The sequence below is a fragment of the Emys orbicularis genome, chromosome 3, assembly GCF_028017835.1.
Source record: "Emys orbicularis isolate rEmyOrb1 chromosome 3, rEmyOrb1.hap1, whole genome shotgun sequence".
Classification (NCBI taxonomy): Eukaryota; Metazoa; Chordata; order Testudines; family Emydidae; genus Emys; species Emys orbicularis.
The window spans coordinates 172,200,156-172,218,929 of NC_088685.1; the positions used below are offsets into that span (position 1 = coordinate 172,200,156).

At 43.8% G+C, this 18,774-nt stretch overlaps 1 protein-coding gene across 3 annotated transcripts; it reads left to right on the top strand.

Moving 5' to 3' along the window:
* The first annotated feature begins 3,387 nt into the window (after positions 1–3,387).
* Positions 3,388–13,765, top strand: NEK2 (NIMA related kinase 2). Of its 3 annotated transcripts, XM_065401814.1 has the most exons (10): positions 3,388–3,483; positions 3,969–4,186; positions 6,716–6,956; positions 8,442–8,524; positions 8,794–8,920; positions 9,118–9,337; positions 10,445–10,499; positions 10,581–10,651; positions 11,197–11,199; positions 13,542–13,765. In XM_065401814.1, the coding sequence occupies exons 1-10, from the start codon at positions 3,388–3,390 to the stop codon at positions 13,763–13,765; spliced, it is 1,338 nt and encodes a 445-aa protein (XP_065257886.1). The 3 variants fall into 3 exon arrangements, with proteins under 3 accessions (XP_065257886.1, XP_065257885.1, XP_065257887.1); XM_065401813.1 differs by lacking the exon at positions 11,197–11,199 and having other exon boundaries at positions 10,581–10,654; positions 13,539–13,765; XM_065401815.1 differs by lacking the exon at positions 11,197–11,199.
* The last annotated feature ends 5,009 nt before the right edge of the window (positions 13,766–18,774 follow it).

The following is an 18,774-nucleotide window of genomic DNA, read 5'->3' on the forward strand; positions in this document are numbered from 1 at the left end:
AAGCAACACTGCTCTTGGCACTGGTATCTGGGCAATAAGGAAGAGGAGTTGGAAATTCTCCCTGGGGAGCGGAAATGGGGAAACCCAGTGGGATGATGTGTATAACTGGAATGTTAATGTCGCTGGGTACAACCCACTGAGGTAGGGGAGAGAGGGTAAAAATAGTGGTGGGCAGGGTGGCACTTTACATTAGACCAGTGGGTCTCAAACTGTGGGTCAGGACCCCAAAGTGGGTTGCAACCCCATTTTAATGGGGTCATCAGGGCTGGCTTAGACTTTCTGGGGCCTGGGGCGAAAGCTGAAGCCCGAGCCCCACTGCCTGAGGCCGAAGCCAAAGCCTGAGGGCTTCAGCCCTGGGCAGTCAGGCTCAGGCTGCAGGCCCCCTGTCTGGGGCTGAAGCCCTTGGGCTTCGATTTTGGCCTCCCCATGCAGGGTGGTGGGGCTCAGGCTTTGGCTTTCCCACCCACCACCTGGAGCAGTGGGGCTTGGGAGGGCTCAGGCTTTGGTCCCCCTTCCTGGTATCGTGTAGTAATTTGTTGTCAGAAGGGGGTCGGAGTGTAATGAAGTTTGAGAACCCCTGCATCAGACACATCATGACCTGTTTTACGTTCTTGGTCATTGAGAACCCCAGGACCTCGAATGGACAGGGATCAATCTGCCTAACTAACATAGCCCAGCAGGGGAACCAGTGGGGGGCTGGCACTGTTCACTGAATCCAAACCAGAGAGCAGGAAATGTTTCTTCTTTTGCACCTGTCTGTGACTTGTGGGAAGAAATGAGGTTAGCACAGGGGACTTCCTATTGGGAGACAGACGGGGGAGGTCTCATGTAGCCAGGAGTAAATCATCCTTGGAGATTTTGAAAAATTATAGATACTTTTCTAATACAAAGTTTTGTACCCAACTAGGGGTGACTCTATTGTGGGCCTCCTTGTGGTGGATAAAGATGAACTGATCACTGGACTGGATGTTTGTTGTTGCCACTGATCATGACTAGACTGTATTCAGTAAGGACCAGTAAGGAGGTTTTGGAACAAATTGATAAATTAAACAGCAATAAGTCACCAGAACAAGATGATATTCACCCAAGAGTTCTGAAGAAACTCAAATGTGAAATTGCAGTACTACTAACTAACTGTGGTATGTAACCTATCCTTTAAATCAGCTTCTGTACCTGATGATTGGAGGATAGCTAATATGACACCAATATTTAAAAAAGGCTCCAGAGACGCTCCCAGCAATTACAGGCCACTAAGGCTAACTTCAGTACCAGGCAAATTGGGTGAAATTATAGTAAAGAGCAGAATTATTAGACATAGATAAACACAATTTGTTGGGGAAGAGTGCACATGGTTTTTGTAAAGGGAAATCATGCCTCATGAATCTACTAGAATTCTTTGAGGGGGTCAACAAGCATGTGGATAAAGTTAAAAATTTCTTAGATACGTTAGATGTCTTCAAGTCACCAGGGTCTGATGAAATGCGTCCTAGAATACTTAAGGACTGAGGAGATATCTGAGCCATTAGCAATTATCTTTGAAAAGTCATGGAGGACGGGAGAGATTCCAGAAGACTGGAAAAGGGCAATTATAGTGCCAATCTATAAAAAGGGAAACAAGGACAACCTGGGGAATTACAGACCAGTCAGCTTAACTTTTGTACCCGGAAAGATAATGGAGCAAATAATTAAGCAATCAGATTGCAAACATCTAGAAGAAAATAAGGTGATAAGTAACAGTCAGCATGGATTTGTCCAGAACAAATAGTGTCAAGCTAACCTGATAGCTTTCTTTGACAGGGTAACAAGCCTTGTGGATGGGGGGGAAGCGGTAGATGTGGTATATCTTGACTTCAGTAAAGTTTTTGATACTGTCTCGCATGACCGTCTCATAAACAAACTAGGGAAATGAAACCTAGATGGAGCTACAATAAGGTGGGTGCAAAACTGATTGAAAAACCATCCCCAGAGAGTAGTTATCACTCCACAGTCATGCTGGAAGGGCATAATGAGTGGGGTCCCGCTGGGATCAGTTCTGGGTCCGGTTCTGTTCAATATCTTTATCAATGATTTAGATAATGGCATAGAAAGTACACTTATAATGTTTGCGGGTTGCAAGTGCTTTGGAGGGAAGGATTAAAATTCAAAATGATCTGGACAAACTGGAGAAATGGTCTGAAGTAAATAGGATGAAATTCAATAAGGACAAATGCAAAGTACTCCACTTAAGAAGGAACAATCAGTTGCACACATACAAAATAGGAAATGACTTCCTAGAAAGGAGTACTGCAGAAAGGGATCTGGGGGTCATAGTGGATCACAAACCAACTATGAGTCAACAGTGTAACTCTGCTGCAAAAAAAAGCAAACATCATTCTGGGATGTATTAGCAGGAGTGTTGTAAGCAAGACATGAGAGTAATTCTTCTGCTCTACTCCACGCTGATTAGGCCTCAACTGGAGTATTGTGTCCAGTTCTGGGCGCCACATTTCAGGAAGCACATGGATAAATTAGAGAAGGTCCAGAGAAGAGCAACAAAAATGATTTAAAGGTCTAGAAATTATGACCTGTGAGGGAAGATTAAAACATGAAAACAGTTTTTAAGTACATAAAAGGTTGTTATAATGAGGAGGGAGAAAAACTGTTCTTCTTAACATCTGAGGATAGGACAAGAAGCAAAGGGCTTAAATTGCAGAAAGGGAGATTTAGGTTGGACATTAGGAAAAACTTCCTGTCAGGGTAGCAAAGCGCTGGAGTAAATTGCCTGGGAGGTTGTGGAACTCCATCATTGGCGATTTTTAAGAGCAGGTTAGATAAACACCTGTCAGGGATTGTTTAGATAATACTTAGTCCTGCCCATGAGTGCTGGGGACAACACAAGAGTGCAGGGGACAAACTGCTATCTGTAGGAATTTGCTACATCAGGTAGCAGTTTTTTACAATAGCAGTTTTCTTCACATATCAGTAACTGCTACAGGTAGCACATTGCTACAGGGAGCAGTTTCCTACACTACACCGGCAGAGGTGTACGTCAGGGTGAAAGGGGGGGGTAACAGCCGCGAAGCCCCTGGTGGACGGGACGCGTCTGCCTGCTCCGGGGAGGAGGAGGAGGGGGCGGTGCCAGGCGGAGCGACACGAAAAGGGGGTGGAGCTAAGTCTCCTGATCCCTCCTCGCGCCCCGCCTCGCGCCGCCGTGGTTGCCTAGCAGTGGTAACGGCCGTTCCGTAGCGTATATTGTTTACAGGAGAGTAGCCAATGGGAGGGCGGATGGTGGCGGGTGGGGCTTCGGCGCCGGGCCAATGGGCGGCGGGGGCGGCGCGTTTAAACGACGACGACAGGTAGCTGCGAGGTGGTTGTTCCGTTGGCCGCGCTTCAACGTGTCGCGGCGCCATGCCGAGCCGGCCCGAGGACTACGAGGTGCTGCTCACCATCGGCGCCGGCTCCTACGGCAAGTGCCAGAAGGTGCGGCGCCGGGCGGACGGCAAGGTGAGCGGTAGGGGGTGGCGCGCGGCTCGGGGCCCCGTGTGTGTCCCGGCGCTGGTGCTCCCGCGCCTCTCTGCTGCCCGCCCGGGGTGGTGGTATCGCAGCAGCGCTCACCCCCGGGCGGGCTGGCTGGGCTGGGCTGCGCTCCCCGAGCTCGGCCCCTGCGGGTTCGGTGTCTCGCTGCGGGCGCAGGAGCCGCGGCGCCTCGTGGGTGAGGCGGATCCGCTGGAGCGGGGACACGCAGCGCCCCCGGGCCGACTCGCGGCAGGTGAGTAGAGGCGGCTGCTCAGCAACACGTAAAGCTGCACGTCGCTCTGCCCATCCCCGCCGGGCTGGGACAGGGCTCCGGGTCCATCCCCGCTGGGCGCTCCCCGCCGGCTCCTCAAGCCCAGCTAGCTGCTCCGTTAGCTTGTGACTTGGCTTTACACGCCGCTCCCAATGGGGGCGTTCCTGTTTGTCCGTTCGTCACGGTGTAAACTGTCTTTCAGGTCTTAGTTTGGAAAGAGCTCGACTATGGCTCCATGACAGAAGCCGAGAAACAAATGCTTGTTTCGGAAGTGAATCTACTCCGGGAGCTGAGACACCCAAACATTGTCCGGTATTATGATCGCATCATTGACCGAACCAACACGACCCTGTACATCGTGATGGAGTATTGTGAAGGCGGTGACCTGGCTAGTCTCATTGCAAGATGTACTAAGGAAAGGCATGTGAAATCTGTTCATGGGATCTCCTGCTCTCCCATCTAAATAACCTGAGCATTTACCAGAATTAAGCTAACTCAAAATGTATCTCTTCGTAATCCATTAGAAACTTGGGTTTGATACATTTAATCACCTCAGACTTCTAAATTCTCTCAAGTCTCTCCTTAAGGTGTAGAAAGGTGTGTGTGGTTTGTGTGTGTGTGTTTTTTTTTTTTAAAGGTATAGTTTAGTGGCAGTTGTGTTAAACTAACTTCTATTGATAAGATACAGAAAAACTGAGGTACTTGACACACACAGGAATAGTCACAATTGCATTCCCTTGTGTGAGGCAAAAGCCTGTGAGTCCTGGTCTCACAGAAAAGAGCGCTAAGTCTAGACACCCTGCTATGACCACTAGAGACCCAACTGTCTGGACTTGTGGGTTCTATTTACTCCACTACCGACTTGCAGTGTGACCTTATTAAATCTTTGAACCTGTCTGCTTTAGGTTGCCCATCTGTAAAATGAATATTTGCAGGAGTATCATTGCTCAAAACTTTTTGGGGGAAGAATGTTAGAAGTGTTGAATAGTTACATGGATCAAAGCTATATTGGAAAAGCTACCCTGTACAAAACGTTTACATTCAAAGCTATTGCAGGGATTTAAAGTAAAACTAAAAAGAAATTTGATAAACGGTCTCTGTTAAAAGCAAGTTCAAATATTAAACCTGCTTCAAAGCCTCTTTCCTGTCTTGTGGGTTTTAGAATTGTGCTTGTTTTTTTTCTCTTGAGTTCACCTGCCCCTAGATGATAGAACTATCTACAAGAGAAATGGTGAAACTGTTCTAACAGAGCTCACTGCTTCAGCTCAAACAGAGTTCTAATAGAATTTTGTCTGGCTTGGCTCTAACCATGTAAGCTTCAGAGCACTTTAGGGTGGGTGATCTTGACCGCTCCTCCATGCTGTCTGTTATATGTCCTGGGATGCAAAACTAAAATCACAAGTTGAGACTTTGAATTGAGATGAAATCACTTGAATTGTTCTACATAACAATGCTCTGGGCCCATTATCTTCTAGGTTTTGCTGTGTGATACAAAAGAGGGAGAAAGGAATGGACTTTCTGAAACAAAAATGGGATGGCTGTGGGGCACACTTCCATTGGGGATTAGGTGAACCCAGAGTCTGACCCTCTATGGGAAATGCTGCCTAACTCTCATCTTTGAAAAGGCCTTTCGATCATAAGACTGGCTATCAATACTGATATTCTCTTGTATCTAGTATACACCACCACAAAAAAGGAAATGAATGCCTTAAAACAAAAGCCCCTGTACACTGTGTGGCATTTTTAATTCCAAAAAGGTGCCAAAACTCCAAGTCCACTAGGTGCTCTGAGTGTAATCCCCAAGGCCAATACTTTGGTGCTACTGAGGGCTTCAAAACCCCTATTCAGCTGCTTCCTAAAGCCCCAAGACATCTAAGTTTTTCTGCCGGTGAGCATGCTCACAGTTGTATTGTTCTAAGGCATAAGAGAGGTGTCTAAGTGCCAAGCCCTGAAGCATTGCCCTGCATATCTTGTCTGCAGTGCCTAATTCATAGGGGTGCTCTGAGGTTGCTTGAACTCCCACGCAATAGCTGAGAGGTGGCCTTCCTTATCCCAGGGATGAGATCTGGGTTCAATTCCCCCTCTGCCTGATGTGGAGAAGGGATTTGAACATGGGTTTCCCACCTCTCAGGGAGTGCCCAAACCACTGGACTAGTCATTCTCTCTGGCCCAATGAATATTTAATTGTTTATACACTGTGGACTGCTTCAGTAGGAGAGAGTGAGACCCACACTAACATAGCCCAGTGGTTTGGACACTCACCTGAGAGGTGGGAGTTTAAATTTCCTCTTCACATAATGCAAGGTCTCCCACATCCCAGGTGACTGCTCTAACCAGTGGGCTAAATACTATAAGGGAAGTTCTCTCCCCTTCCCCTTGCATTTCTTGCCCCTATGCGTGCCGTCCCCCCCCTCCCCCCAAACAAAACAAACCCCTACAACTTAGGCACCCAACTCCAGGAGAGAGCTCACTGCTGAGAATCTCAAATAGAGATGGCCATTTCCCTCTAGGCTAGAGTTAAGCCACACCCCTCAAAGGGATTTAGGTGTCTAAGACCCACCCCTCTCTTCAGCATTACTTGTTGGAACTGTGTAAGCTATCCCTCCTTACTGTGCTGGCTTTTTTGTAGATCCTGTTCTTAGGTATCTAACTCTCTCTATGCAGTGGGAGCCTAGGTGCCTAAGTTGTGGATTCCACTGGATGGGAATGTACCTAAAAGTTAGCACTATCGCAACACTCACATTACTTTGTGGCTCTAGCCCTTTGTTACTGCTATTTACTTTGCATGGTAGATGCTAGGATACTATAGCCATGTGTGGTAGTACAAAACCCTAAGATGGGAACAAATAATTAATTAGAGGGTGACTTATATACTTCTCTCTCTCTATTTACTGTATTTACAAGATCTATATTACTCTGTTAAATAATTAACTTCTTCTCCTTTCATAGACACTACTTAGAGGAAGACTTTGTTCTCCGCATGTTGACTCAGTTGACCCTGGCCTTGAAGGAATGTCACAGACGGAGTGATGGTGGCCACACTGTGTTGCACCGTGACCTAAAACCAGCAAATATCTTTCTAGATAGCAAGCACAATGTGAAACTTGGAGACTTTGGATTGGCTAGAATATTGCACCATGATACCAGTTTTGCTAAAACATTTGTTGGCACTCCATATTACATGTCTCCAGTAAGTGTTCCAAGATCCTGGTTTCTTCTGCAACACCTTGCTTTTTAACAGAATTCCTCAACATCTTTAAGTTTTAAAGAAACCTATAACTAAATCTTAGTTCCTGTAGCCAACTCCTTTTTAACAAGGGACAGACCTTTAAAACTTGTGTTTGCGGGGGTGGGGGGGAACTTGCTTGCAACAATTCTGCATCGTATATCAGAATGGTTTTGTGTATATATGACTGACTTTCAAGTTTGATATGACTTAAGCCTCAAGTTTTTTGGACGCTAAATTTTCATAAACTAAGTGCTGTACTGTTTCTGGTGTTAATTAGCTATAGCATGGGCCCTCAACCTGGGGGTTGTGGACTCTTCCTCTTCTCCTCTCCCCCCCCTCCCCCCCGACTTGCCATCTCAACTGGGTTGCAAATGTCCTCAGGGGTTTGATCTCCCTCATTCCTTATGGTGAGATGTGTAGGGAGGGTAGTTAATGGGGAGTTCCAAAACTCTTCTTTTTTTTTTTTCTTTTTTTCCCCCGTTACATGGAGTCACAGTATAGAACAAGTTGAGGACCACTGCCATCAGACTGTTGTGCATACTTAATAAATCCAACACCTTTTCTCAAATCCATGTCTTCAAAGAACATCTGTAGAATTCTCATTCCTATTTCTTGATCTCTGCTTCTGAATGAGGCTGGAATAGCTCCCTTGCCTCTTGATATTTTACGTTTGAAGGCTGCTGTTGCTGAGTACAGCACAAATTAGAACTGTGCACTGGTCATCGCTCACCATCCTAAGTAGATCTTTTCAAAGGCCGCATTCTTAGCTCTTGACTACAGTTGATGTGAAGCTCCCTCAAGGACCTCCATCATGACTACTGCTCCAGCTCTTCTTATGAGGTATCCTTTGTTAGTACCATCCTTGTCATCTTTTGTAAGTCTACCCCCTGCAAGTCATGTTTCTGAAGTATCTGCCTTGGTATCTTGGCACTGACTTTCACATGATTCTTGTCTTGTCACATCTGCACAGTAGTGCGTCAGTGCTGCTGCAGTGATGGAGTTGGGTACTCTACCTTCTTCAAATGATTGATCTACATGGGTTCTTGTCCTCTGGAGCGTAGACTTAGGAGTGAAAATCCTGCAAGGTCATGTCAAAGCTCAGTCATTCTGAAGTAAAGCAGACATAGGGAAAAGTACTTGTCCTTTGCTTCTGTGCTCTGTGTGCAGACTCTAATGAAGTTTGTTTTCCCTATATAATGTCTTGCATTTGTACTGATGCCATTTGAACAAAGCTTTACTCCAGCTCAGTTGTTGTTGCTGTAATATCTTCTATACTCTGAATTATACTAGCTTGAAGTAGCTGTTGTGAATTAAACTGCAAACTCATCAGTGATAATTTAGTAGGTAGCACAAATATTAGCTGATCCTTCATGGTGAACTTGGTTCTGCTGCATTGCTGTACACCTTCCTGATAACACCTTTTAAATAAAGGCTTCTCTTTCTTAGGAACAAATGAACCGCATGTCGTATAATGAAAAATCAGACATCTGGTCTCTAGGATGCTTGCTGTATGAGCTATGTGCACTCTCGTAAGTATAAAGACAAATGCTGTGAGACTACTTACACTTTAATTATAGTATGATGTGACTAAACTACAAAACAAGTCAAGACCAAAGTTTGTCTAAAATCTTAATCTAACAAACAGTTATCTTGTTTTCAAAACCAAGCTCTCTTCTAGACACTAGAAGAACCTTGACTGAAGTGGTAGATGGATTTTCCTCAAACGCAATGAAAACCCTTTAACACATTTCCACTTACAGTGAAAAGAGCCTTTAAAAAAATAAATACTCTTCTTCAGGCCTCCGTTTACAGCTTATAACCAAAAGGAGTTGGCAGAGAAGATAAAAGAAGGGAAGTTCAGACGAATACCATATCGATATTCAGATCAGTTGAATGAACTTCTTAAAAAGATGCTGAATTTAAAGGTAGGAATTGACTGTTTTCACTGATACTTCAATCTGATACTTAAAGCATTTCAGAGCTTTAATTTTACTGTAGGGTGGAACTCTTACAGATTTGCCTCCATTAAGAAGGGAATTGGTGTTCTAAATTTCTTGTCACACTACTTTTTTTTTTTTTTTTTTTTTTTTTTTCTTTCTTCCCCTGCCTTGTTTCTTTTAAGGACTACTGTCGACCCTCTGTTGAAGAAATTCTACAGAACCCCTTGATAGCTGACTTGGTGGTAGAAGAGCAAAGAAACTCCTCTGAGAGGAAAGGACGAAGATCAACAGAGCCAGAAAGGCTGCAGCATTCAGGCACTGCAGTAAATGAGCTGAAACTGAAGGAACAACACTTGCAGGAGAGAGAACGAGCCATAAAAGAGAGAGAGCAACAACTGGAACGTATGAAATTCCATTCTGGGAGTAGGGAGGTCAGAATCAGACTCTCGTCTGAAAGAGCCTGAGAGGGTAGTCCAGATTGCAGATGCAGCCTGTCAGATTTTTAAAACTACTACTTTCTCTTTTTGTATTTAATTAAATCTTATCTGGTAGTCTAATCCAAGAGTAGAAACCTGGATTGGGATTGTGGGGGGTGGCGAAGGCTGTTCATAGCAAGCAAAGGTTAACAAAACCTACAGAATGTGTGGCCTGAATCTGTTGTCCTGAACAATGTGTAGCCATACAAAGTAAAGTGGGTGGAATGCTACCAAATCAGAATGGTAGCATTTTACTCACTCTGCACTGGGGCAACTTCCTAGTCACAGTGGGACAACAGATTTGGGTCCTTACTCTATATAAATGCACAATTAGTGTGTTAGCTACAATCTATGAAAATTATTGGAGGGTGTGATGTGGCACAATTTTAAAAGGTGGGTGTGGGCTACTTTTTTTGGAGACTGTCCATTGAAGTAAGATCCAAAACTTACACAACAGCAATTGTCAATAGAGCTCATTAGCAGTGAAGCTATATGGTCAGTTCTTTAACTAATTGGGCTTATGTAATGGATAACACTTAGATTGTACTTGGTAACTTAACTGCATGCAACTAAAGATATCTTGTGCCACAGTTGGAACATCTATTTTGAAAATCAGGCCCTGCATGTGGCACAGCTAAAATAAAATGTGCAAAATGGCAGGACTGAACACTAGTATAGTATAGCTTCAGCCAACCATGCATGATAGACTAGAAAACAAGACTCTCTCAGGGCATGATTGGTATTTTAAAGCAGTATGAGGATTCCACAGTGGAAGAATGGTATGCATCACTTAAACTCCTTAGTGTCCAGTCACTGCCATATCCCATGAAGTGCATGGGCTGAGAGAACCTGACTCTCTACACAGCAAATGTACTACTTTGCTACCTAGAGCAACAAAGCAGAAATTTAGGGGCTTGACACTTCAGTGTCTATATCTGCTTTTCTGCAGGAAAACGTCTTGGGACCAAGCCTCTCCTGTTTGGAAAACATCAGATATCTAATGTTAATACTTTCTTCATATGCTTTCTTCCAGAGAGGGAGCGGGAGCTATGTGTTCGTGAGAGACTGGCAGAAGATAAACTTGCTAGGTATTACAGTGTAACCTAGGTTAAACTTTTTTAAGATTTTGTTTGCTGTAGAAATAGTTAAACTATCTCATTTCATAACAGGGCTGAAAACTTGATGAAAAACTACAACCTATTCAAGGAACAGAGGATATTGGCAGGTGCAAAAAGCCCAGGTATGAGAATAAACAGGAAGCCACTTGAACTAGTAAACGCAGACTGGCACAGCCCTGAGGATGCCCTTGACATTCTGCATGCCATGAAAAGTCCCATCTTACCAAACAAACTACATAAACTTCTGTAATGGCTTTGATAAACTTGACCCATGTTTTTTAAAGTGTCACGTGGAATGACAAAAAACGGCTCTAGAAGGGATCACGTTTGCTGCTGTCAATATTTATTGAGCCTCAACATCAAAAATGATGATGGGGGGGGGGGGGGGTGTCGGTATGAATCGCTGGAAAGTTATGAATTTACTTTCTCTAACTAGTTCTAGGTTTCAGAACACTAGTAATTCAGTTTTGGAGCAGATTGTGAAATCAGATCTATGTAATATGATCTAGTTTTAAAATGTTAGTCTTCAATAAAACATAAGGCATGTCTTATGACCACTTAGCCTTCATCTCATGGATGGCTTTAAAAGAAAAGGCAGATGTATACTATTTCTTCTCCCCCTTTTCCCCCCCCCCCCCCTTGACCTTAAGGGTGGTTCATACCTCAGATAGTCTAACAGACTGAACTTGCAACTGAATGAGTCAAACTATACATGGTGGAAACCTGAGGTGATTTAGAGTAAGGAGCAGCAATTTTAAAAATCCAAACAGATATGGTACAATACCTTGCATAACACTTTAGACCTAGATGCTGGAATTTAGGCACCTAAATCAATTTCTGAATCGGGCACTATTGTGGCTTGCTTGCGTGCGCCTACACGCATGTGCACCCATACACACCCCTTCCTCCTCCCTCCCCCAATCTCCTCTTCATTCTGTAGGCACCTAAATTTTTGCAGTAAAAGTTCCCTAGGTGCCTATGTTCTGTCTCTAGGCATGTGCTCTGCAGCAGCATGCCAGGTACCTGGATGCTTAAGCTCCAGTGGTGCACAAACCAGGAAAAGAGGCATTCTTCCACCTAAGTCACCCATGCAGGGTCTGAGCAGCTAAGCATAGTCTGTTTGCTCTCTTGATCAGGTCCCCATAAGCAAACTTACAGAAACTAGCTGGGGGGGGGGGGGAAAGAGATGTGTGGAAGGGGCAGGAGGAGGATCACCTCCCTCAAACTCCTACCCAAGTTGTTAGAGTATTCATGTGGGATTTAGGAGACACTGATCTAATGCCCATACCACTACCATTCCAAGTGGAGTAGTCTTCTATAAGCCTGGTTCTAGCTGTCATATGCTGCTTCTGCTTAATCACTCAAAATAGCATTGTTTCAATGTCTAATTGTCAGCCTATTAATCCCCTGCCTCTTGCAATATTACTGCTTTCTGATGTTCTCCCTTCCCTGTCATAACTGTGCTATAACCTCACAATTCATAATTTAATATCCTCTGCATCTTTCATGGTTTTTAACTTCCTCTTGTATAAAGAGTTTGCTTGCTGTAGAACAGATCTAGCTACAAGCTAGCACCCAGGTCTCTACCATCCCCAGCTCACTTTTATTACTTTTTTTTTATTTTTTACAAAGGGCCTGGTTTTACTCAGATTTTTCTGAGATTGATGTAACATTGAAACTCTATTCCAGTTACCTCACACTAGCAGATAAATCAATCATGGTTTTTCTTATACCTTATAACTCTACTAACTTGCATGGCTTTTAACTTTAAGAAAAACACTTAACTATGAGGGTTCCTCCCCCTATTAGTTCTGGGGGGGGGGAAAATGAGGGGCCTTGTGTTCAACGGTTGCTACCACCAATAAGCTTCTGCACGGGCAGAGGCTCCCTTCAGAATCCCTCATGTTTAGACAGGTTCCTTAGTAAGATCTTCTCACTCCCTGTGGTTTGAGAATCACGCATGTTTTCTGCAAAACGGCACAGAGCTGGGACTTATAAAAAATTTATTATGGAAGCATGGCTGAGCAAAAGGAAAGTGAGTTCTTGAATCACTGTGTTAAAACTAAACTGCTGCTAGTGTAAAATGGTCAAGTGTGAACTCTGTGTCCTCATTCTCAGTAAGGCTGCAAGCTATGCTGTCGCCAAAAGAGACACATGTGTACAGATACACATGGCTTACCTGTATCTAGACCAGAAGAAAAAACATTCCTTACTTTTTCAGAAGATACTGATTAAACGCCTTAGTGGATTTTTTTTTTCTGAAATAGCATGTGTCACTTGTCCTGGCATAGACCTGTAGTTAAAATGTTCTCAGTACATTCATGTTGAATCCGGCCTAGTCAATTACACTGTCAGTACATACCTTTTTTTTAAATGTAGATCAGGCCACTAATTATGTAGGTGTTTATCCTATACTTCACTGCAACACTCAAGCCATCAAAAGAGTTTGTACTTGGTGACTAAACATCTTTCATTATCCAGCAGCCTGCACCTTTATTTTGACTCAATGTATCACTGCTAGCTGTAGCCTTGCTCTTCTACAAAATAAAGGTAGCCTCCTCTTCCTGTGTGCTCTCTGAAAAGAGATGATTAAAACAGTTTATTTAATAAACAAAAGCAAGTCTCTACAGCCCTTTCTACCTTAGGTCTTAAAGTAAAATTACTACAAGCTCCAGTAATCTATATCACTGTCACATTAAACAGGGTTTTGGTATCCTATATAACTGTCCCCTAAATGAGCAAGATTGGGGGGAGGGGAAGGAGGGCATTAGTTGGAAACTGTAAAGGGTGAATTACATATGAACAGCATTTATGACTCTACTGATTCAAATAAAGCTGTTGTCCCTGCTGGAGGTTACTCTGTTTAATACTCATGTTAGCTTAGATCCAGCTTAGGTTCCACTCTGCAAAGGAGTGACTGGTACTGATGTGAATGAAAAAACTAATATTGAGGAACACTCGCTCATTCAATAAAACTCAAAAGTCCTTTTCTTCACTGTTTCTGTCTTTAAGATGAAGTGCTACTCCCCTCTTCAACAAGAAAGAAGAAGGTTCACTTTGGTGCAAGTAAAGAGAACACTGTATCCAATGATAATTTGGAGAATTATCCTCTCCCAAAAGAGAGATGCTCTGAGCTGAAGAAACGCCTTTATGCTGCTAACCTGCGGGCTCAAGCACTGTGTGAACTAGAAAAAAATTATCAACTAAAAAGCAGGCAAATTCTGGGCATGCGCTGAAACTGTACAGTATTTAACATTTTAATGTCACTTAAAAATTTATTGGTACAACTATTGTGCACCTTCTGTCTTGATTTTATTTTTTTACCATCATTTGAATCCTGTTTTGTTTTAGCAGAGATGCTACCATTTTAACTTAATGTTTTACATAAAAAGTTATGTATATGTTTCCCTTTTCTATTAATTTTCCATCATAGACTGTCCATGCTTGAGAGGACACTTCAGTGGAACAGAAGGATAGCTTTGATAAATAGTCAAACATGAAAATACTTGTTTGATTTAGAGAGAGAGGTTATCTTTTTCCTCAAACCCACGTGCTAAGTTGAGAGAATGAAGGATGTCTATAAATTAAGAATTAAAGTTTAATTCTGAAAAACTACATAAGTGATGTAGGTAGCTCTTTATATTTAAAGAAGTGTCTTGATGTGAGAAATAGATGCATTTTTCTTTCAGTTGAAAAGTCCTATGAAAACCTTTAAAAAAAATTAGTGTGTAAATTTACCTGTTGTACAATTATTTTACACAGTTTCCCTTTAGATCAAAGAAATCTTGTATCCTATGCCATTTTATACTTTTATTTTAAAAGTAGTGTTTTCTGCAATATTGTAAACATACAAGTGGTTGTAGCTATTCTTGTTTCATATGACAACAAGAGCAAAGATGTGAAAAGGATGCTATTCCACCCCCTTTCACCAATTAACTGACCTACCCATAACTGAAGGTGGACATAATGTACTAAAATAAAAGTCTATTTTCCAGTATCTATTTGCAGGTTCCTAATAATGGAGCTGTGTGTTCTCTCTCTTGTGTGGCTGAAACATCCCAAATCTGTTTGGGGTGGGCAAGAAGGGGTAGGAGGTAGATATCCGTATATTCACCAAAGAGCCACAATTCTAAACTACAGATTTGAAGCTGTGCAGGTGTAACAGCTACTGATAGCTTGACAGTGGTGATGTGTAAGGAAAGGCCTAATCGTTTCAGAGTTAAATATAATTAAATTCCACCTAAGTATTTTTTAATTAATACTAGAGGTGTGATTTGTTTTGTTTTTGGGGTAGATTCTCAGCCTGAAGTAGGTTAGGGCCTCAATCTGACCTCCCTTAACATTGTTTATAACTAAGGAAATACCGCTTATCAGGGTGGATAAAAATCAATGAAATTGGATTTTTTTGATAGGGTTTTTCTTCAAAAAGCATTTTATCTAAAGATACATTGTAGCTCAAAGGTATCTCATCATGGAATAGGGATTATTAATGCTATAGTATGAGACAATATATTCATGTAATGCTTAAGAAAAGTTCTGCAAATGAGTTCCAATAGTTCATGGATTAGAAGACCCAGTCTTATGGGGCTCCAGGGGCTTCTGTATAGATTATTTAGGTTAATCTTTCTATCTACCCACTGGGACTCAGTCCTCAGTCTAAAAGATACCATCAGAGATGCTTAGTTTTGCAGTTCTCAGATGGGATTTGTCTCCAGAGATAACATGCTTGTTAACAGCAAAAATGTTTTAAATAAATAATATATAGAGGTGAGAAATAACAGACCTCAACCCTATTGTCCCTCTTCAAATTTGTGTACATAGAGTCAATCCCTTACCTTCCTCTAAAAGTGCAATGTTTCAAAAAGTTCATTGAATAGAAGATTGTTAGGGGCAGAATAGATCTGAACAAGGAGAAGAAGTCTGGAGATAAATGTGAGAAGGGAGGGACAGGCAGTAGAAACAAAAGTGAAACTTTGAGCAGCATATTCCAGAAGTCTTGAGGTCTTTCTGAGTGTAGCCTTCATTGATTTGAGATCTACCATACCATTTTCTCACGAGATGGGAAAACCTATAATGGCAGCAGGCTGTAAAAGAGACCCAGTGTGGGAATATTTTAGTGAAGTTCCTCTACCTGTGGGTAAGACAGGCATGCATGCAAAGAAATGCAAGGCCTGGTTGCCTGAATGAAACAACATCATGAGAAGTGTTCCTTCTCAGGAGGAAGCTGCATTGAAGATGAGGAAAGGAACATGTCTGAATATACAGGAACTTTAGGTTGGTAAACTTTTTTATTTCAAAAAGAACAGGAGTACTTGTGGCACCTTAGAGACTAACAAATTTATTTCAGCATAAGTTTTCGTGGGCTACAGCTCACTTCTTCAGATGTGTGAGCTGTAGCCAACGAAAGCTTATGCTGAAATAAATTTGTTAGTCTCTAAGGTGCCACAAGTACTCCTGTTCTTTTTGCGGATACAGACTAACACGGCTGCTACTTTGAAACCTTTTTTATTTCATATTTCTTTCTTAAGGACTGCCTGTCTTCCTTCTGGACTATTCTTGAATTCTCATGTTTGAGCAAAAAATATAGTCGTTACTCTATGGTACTATCATTTTAGATGCAGTTGTGATAAAAAATAAATAGCTGAAATAGGCAGATTTTCCTTTTACAATTTCACCTTTAAGTAGTACTGAGTGTCAATGAATGCAATGAGTAATACTAAATGAGCAGTATGGTAATAATAATTAAATAACTGCACTGACTTAGGGTATGTCTACACTACGAAATTAGGTCGAATTTATAGAAGCCGGTTTTATAGAAATCAGTTTTATACAGTCGATTGTGTGTGTCCCCACATAAAATGCTCTAAGTGCATTAAGTCGGCGGACCGCGTCCACAGTACCGAGGCTAGCGTCGACTTCCGGAGCGTTGCACTGTGGGTAGCTATCCCACGGTTCCCGCAATCTCCGCCGCCCATTGGAATTCTGGGTTGAGATCCCAATGCCTGATGATGCAAAAACAGTGTCGCGGGGTGTTCTGGGTACATGTTGTCAGTCCCCTCCCCCTCCGTCAGAGCAACAGCAGACAATCGATTCGCGCCTTTTTACCTGGGTTACCTGTGCAGACAACATACCACAGCAAGCATGGAGCCTGCTCAGCTCAGCTCACCATCACCATATGTCATCTGGATGCCGGCAGACGTGGTACTGCATTGCTACACAGCAGCAGCTAATTGCCTTTTGGCAGTAGACGGTGCAGTATGACTGGTAGCCGTCATCGGCTATCTGGGTGCTGGCAGACGTGGGGCTGCATTTGCTATACAGCAGCAGCTCCTTGCCTTTTGGCAGTGGATGGTGTATTACGATTGATATCCATCATCATCATATTCCTCAGTGAGTTTGGCCAGAGGCACCTGGGCAGACATGTTTTGTCTCCTGGAGACTCAGTCCTGCCGGCAGTCCTATTGAACCGTCTTGACGATGATGGCTAGCAGTCGTAATACAGCATTTTCTGCTAAGCACCCAGAAGATGCCGATGGCTATCAGTCATGCTGCACCGTCTGCTGCCAGCTTAAGATGTAAAAAATAGATGGACCAGATTTGTTCTGTATTCATTTGCTTCCCCCTCCCTCCGTGAAATCAACGGCCTGCTAAACCCAGGGTTTTGAGTTCAATCTTTGGGGGGGGCTATTCTGTGTGACAGTTGTTTGTGTTTCTCCCTGATGCACAGCCACCTTTGCTGATTTTAATTCCCTGTAAGCCATGTTGTCACTCGCCCTTCCCTCTCTCCCTCCGTCAGACAATAGTTTCGTGCCTTTTTTCAGTCCAGACGCCATAGCACTGGGATCATGGAGCCCGCTCAGATCACCGCGGCAATTATGAGCACTATGAACACCACGCGCATTGTCCTGGAGTATATGCAGAGCCAGAACATGCCAAAGCAAAACCAGGCGAGGAGACGATTGCAGCGTGGCGACGAGAGTGATGAGGAAATTGACATGGACATAGACCTCTCACAAAGTACAGGCCCCAGCAATGTGCAAATCATGGTGTTACTGGGGCAGGTTCATGCCTTGGAACGCCGATTCTGGGCCCGGGAAACAAGCACAGACCGGTGGGACCGCATCGTGTTGCAGGTGTGGGACGACTCCCAGTGGCTGCGAAACTTTCGCATGCGTAAGGGCACTTTCATGGAACTTTGTGACTTGCTTTCCTCTGCCCTGAAGCGCCAGAATACCAGGATGAGAGCAGCCCTCACAGTTGAGAAGCGAGTGGCGATAGCCCTGTGGAAGCTTGCAATGCCAGACAGCTACCGGTCAGTCGGGAATCAATTTGGAGTGGGCAAATCTACTGTGGGGGCTGCTGTGATCCAAGTAGCCAACGCAATCAAAGACCTGCTGATATCAAGGGAAACGTGCAGGTCATAGTGGATGGCTTTGCTGCAATGGGATTCCCAAACTGTGGTGGGGCGATAGACGGAACCCATATCCCTATCTTGTCACTGGAGCACCAAGCCACCAAGTACATAAACCGCAAGGGGTACTTTTCAATGCTGCTGCAAGCCCTGATGGATCACAAGGGACGTTTCACTAACATCAACGTGGGATGGCCGGGAAAAGTTACATGATGCTCGTGTCTTCAGGAACTCTGGTCTTTTCAAAAGCTGGAGGAAGGGACTTTCTTCCCGGACCAGAAAATAACTGTTGGGGATGTTGAAATGCCTATCGTTATCCTTGGGGACCCAGCCTACCCCTTAATGCCATGGCTCATGAAGCCGTACACAGGCAGCCTGGACAGTAGTCAGGACCTGTTCAACTATAGGCTGAGCAAGTGCCGAATGGTGGTGGAATGTGCATTTGGACATTTAAAAGCGCGCTGGCGCAGTTTACTGACTCGGATAGACCTCAGCGAAGCCAATATTCCAATTGTTATTGCTGCTTGCTGTGCGCTCCACAATATCTGTGAGAGTAAGGGGGAGACATTTATGGCGGGGTGGGAGGTTGAGGCAAATCGCCTGGCCGCTGATTACGCGCAGCCAGACACCAGGGTGGTTAGAAGAGTACAGCAGGGCGCGGTGCGCATCAGAGAAGCTTTGAAAACGAGTTTTGTGACTGGCCAGGCTACAGTGTGAAACTTCTGTTTGTTTCTCCTTGATGAACCCTCCGCCCCGCCCTGCCCCGCCCCCCCGGTTCACTCCACTTCCCTGTAAACTAACCACCCTCCCCTCCCCCCTTCGAGCACCGCTTGC